At 36.5% G+C, this 1,659-nt stretch overlaps 1 protein-coding gene across 1 annotated transcript in view; it reads right to left on the bottom strand.

The window, feature by feature from the left end:
• Positions 1-1,348, bottom strand: part of LOC103598953 (protein furry homolog) — a gene marked incomplete at its 5' end in the record, with an annotated part of 113,293 nt that extends 111,945 nt beyond the window's left edge. The window contains one exon of the mRNA XM_008583022.1: positions 1,295-1,348. Coding sequence (XP_008581244.1) covers positions 1,295-1,348 — 54 coding nt within the window. The remainder of the gene's footprint in view (positions 1-1,294) is intronic.
• Between the last annotated feature and the right edge of the window lie 311 nt (positions 1,349-1,659).

Raw genomic sequence — 1,659 nt, 5'->3', positions numbered from 1 at the left:
AGCAAGCCCAGAGCCACAGCAGCCTTGGGAGGCTGGCCGTGAGCATGAACTTGTGAGGTCTGCCTCAGGGAACAGCTCATAAAATAAAAAATAGAGGATATTGTCTCTACAGTCAGTCATGACGTTTCTGGATCGCACAAGTCTGGACTTGTACAGGTGGATATTTCTCTGGATTCCACATTAAGCTCTCAGGGAACAGCTCATAAAATAAAAAATAGAGGATATTGTCTCTACAGTCAGTCATGATGTTTCTGGATCGCACAAGTCTGGACTTGTACAGGTGGATATTTCTCTGGATTCCACATTAAGGGCAATTTCAAAGCTTTACAGAAAGTGTACTCTGTGTGTGTTCTTCATTAGACCACAAAAAAAACTATATTAGATCAGGCCACGGTGCATCCAGCAGGATTTTGTCTTTGACACTGGCACCAACTGAGGTTTTTGAAGACATGCTGTCCTCTTTGTCCTTAATTGCAGAAGTTTAGGGAACACCATAAACACATCTCTGACTTCTTCTGATGTCCTGTTGTCTGTCATTCTCAAACTCACCTAAAGCCTTCCTGAAGTTAGTGAATCAGGATCCTGATTTCTATCAGATCCTGATTTCTCATGTTTATTACGTGCTGGTTAGAGTTGGATATCCTTTTACTAGGATTTTTAAAAAAATCCTATCCATTTTTAAAGGACTTTCTTTGCATTTATTATATCTCAAATTATTTTGTTCATGTTCTTATTTTCTCTTTTAGAATCTAAGGTCCTATATTGTTTTATAATTACTGCTGAGGTGGTTTCTCTCTCACAGGATTGTGAATTCTTGAAGAACTAAAACTTACCCTAGATTTTCTATCACTGGTGCCTAATACTGTGTCATGCAAATAGTAGGCATTCAAACAGTGTTGGATGACAACATAAATAAACTCAGGTGCAGAGATCCCATCATCACACAGCATTATTTATACAGAAGCATCTCAAGTCTTTGAATGGAACTTCCTTTAAACTATCTTTTCTCAGTTTATTTAATGCCGATATACAAAGACTTAGGAAATGATCAATCAAGGGCCTACTCAAATTATTCCAGCACTTTTTAGTTCTTTCTAACTCAAATCAATGGACATTTACTGAACGTCTACTGTAAACCACAACTGCAAATGCTGCAGGGCACAATTCTTAAGACCACACACCCATGTCCTCTTTGAGGAAGTTCATCAATACAACAGTATTGAGTATTCAGGCCTTGCCTTTTGTGCATTTCAAAATAAAAATCCGTATATAACATATATAACATATCACATACTTGATCAAATTGGGGGTCTTCTCCTCGTTGTAGAGATTTTGTCAATGGCTTTTCCTAAAAAGAATATATACAAGAAAAATTATTAGAGGCTCTTAAATATTATAAAAGAATGCCATTATCGTTACAATTTTTCTCATCTATTTCCCCCTTCATGGAAGGAGAAAGTTTCAGTTTTTAAATGAGTGAGAAATTCTCCCTTAGCTATTCTGACTTTAATATGTAGTGTTTGATCATTTCCACCATGATTTTTGCTATTCATCCTAACACATACCTCTTGGACCAAAACATTAAGAATCTGATGCTCAGGGAAATGCAAATTAAAACTATAATTATAAGATGTTACTTCATACCTCTTAGAGTGGCTT

Source organism: Galeopterus variegatus, unplaced genomic scaffold, assembly GCF_000696425.1.
Source record: "Galeopterus variegatus unplaced genomic scaffold, G_variegatus-3.0.2 Scaffold2796, whole genome shotgun sequence".
Taxonomy (NCBI): Eukaryota; Metazoa; Chordata; class Mammalia; order Dermoptera; family Cynocephalidae; genus Galeopterus; species Galeopterus variegatus.
Note: the sequence above shows the minus strand (reverse complement) of the source record. Positions and strands in the feature narration are given on the sequence as shown.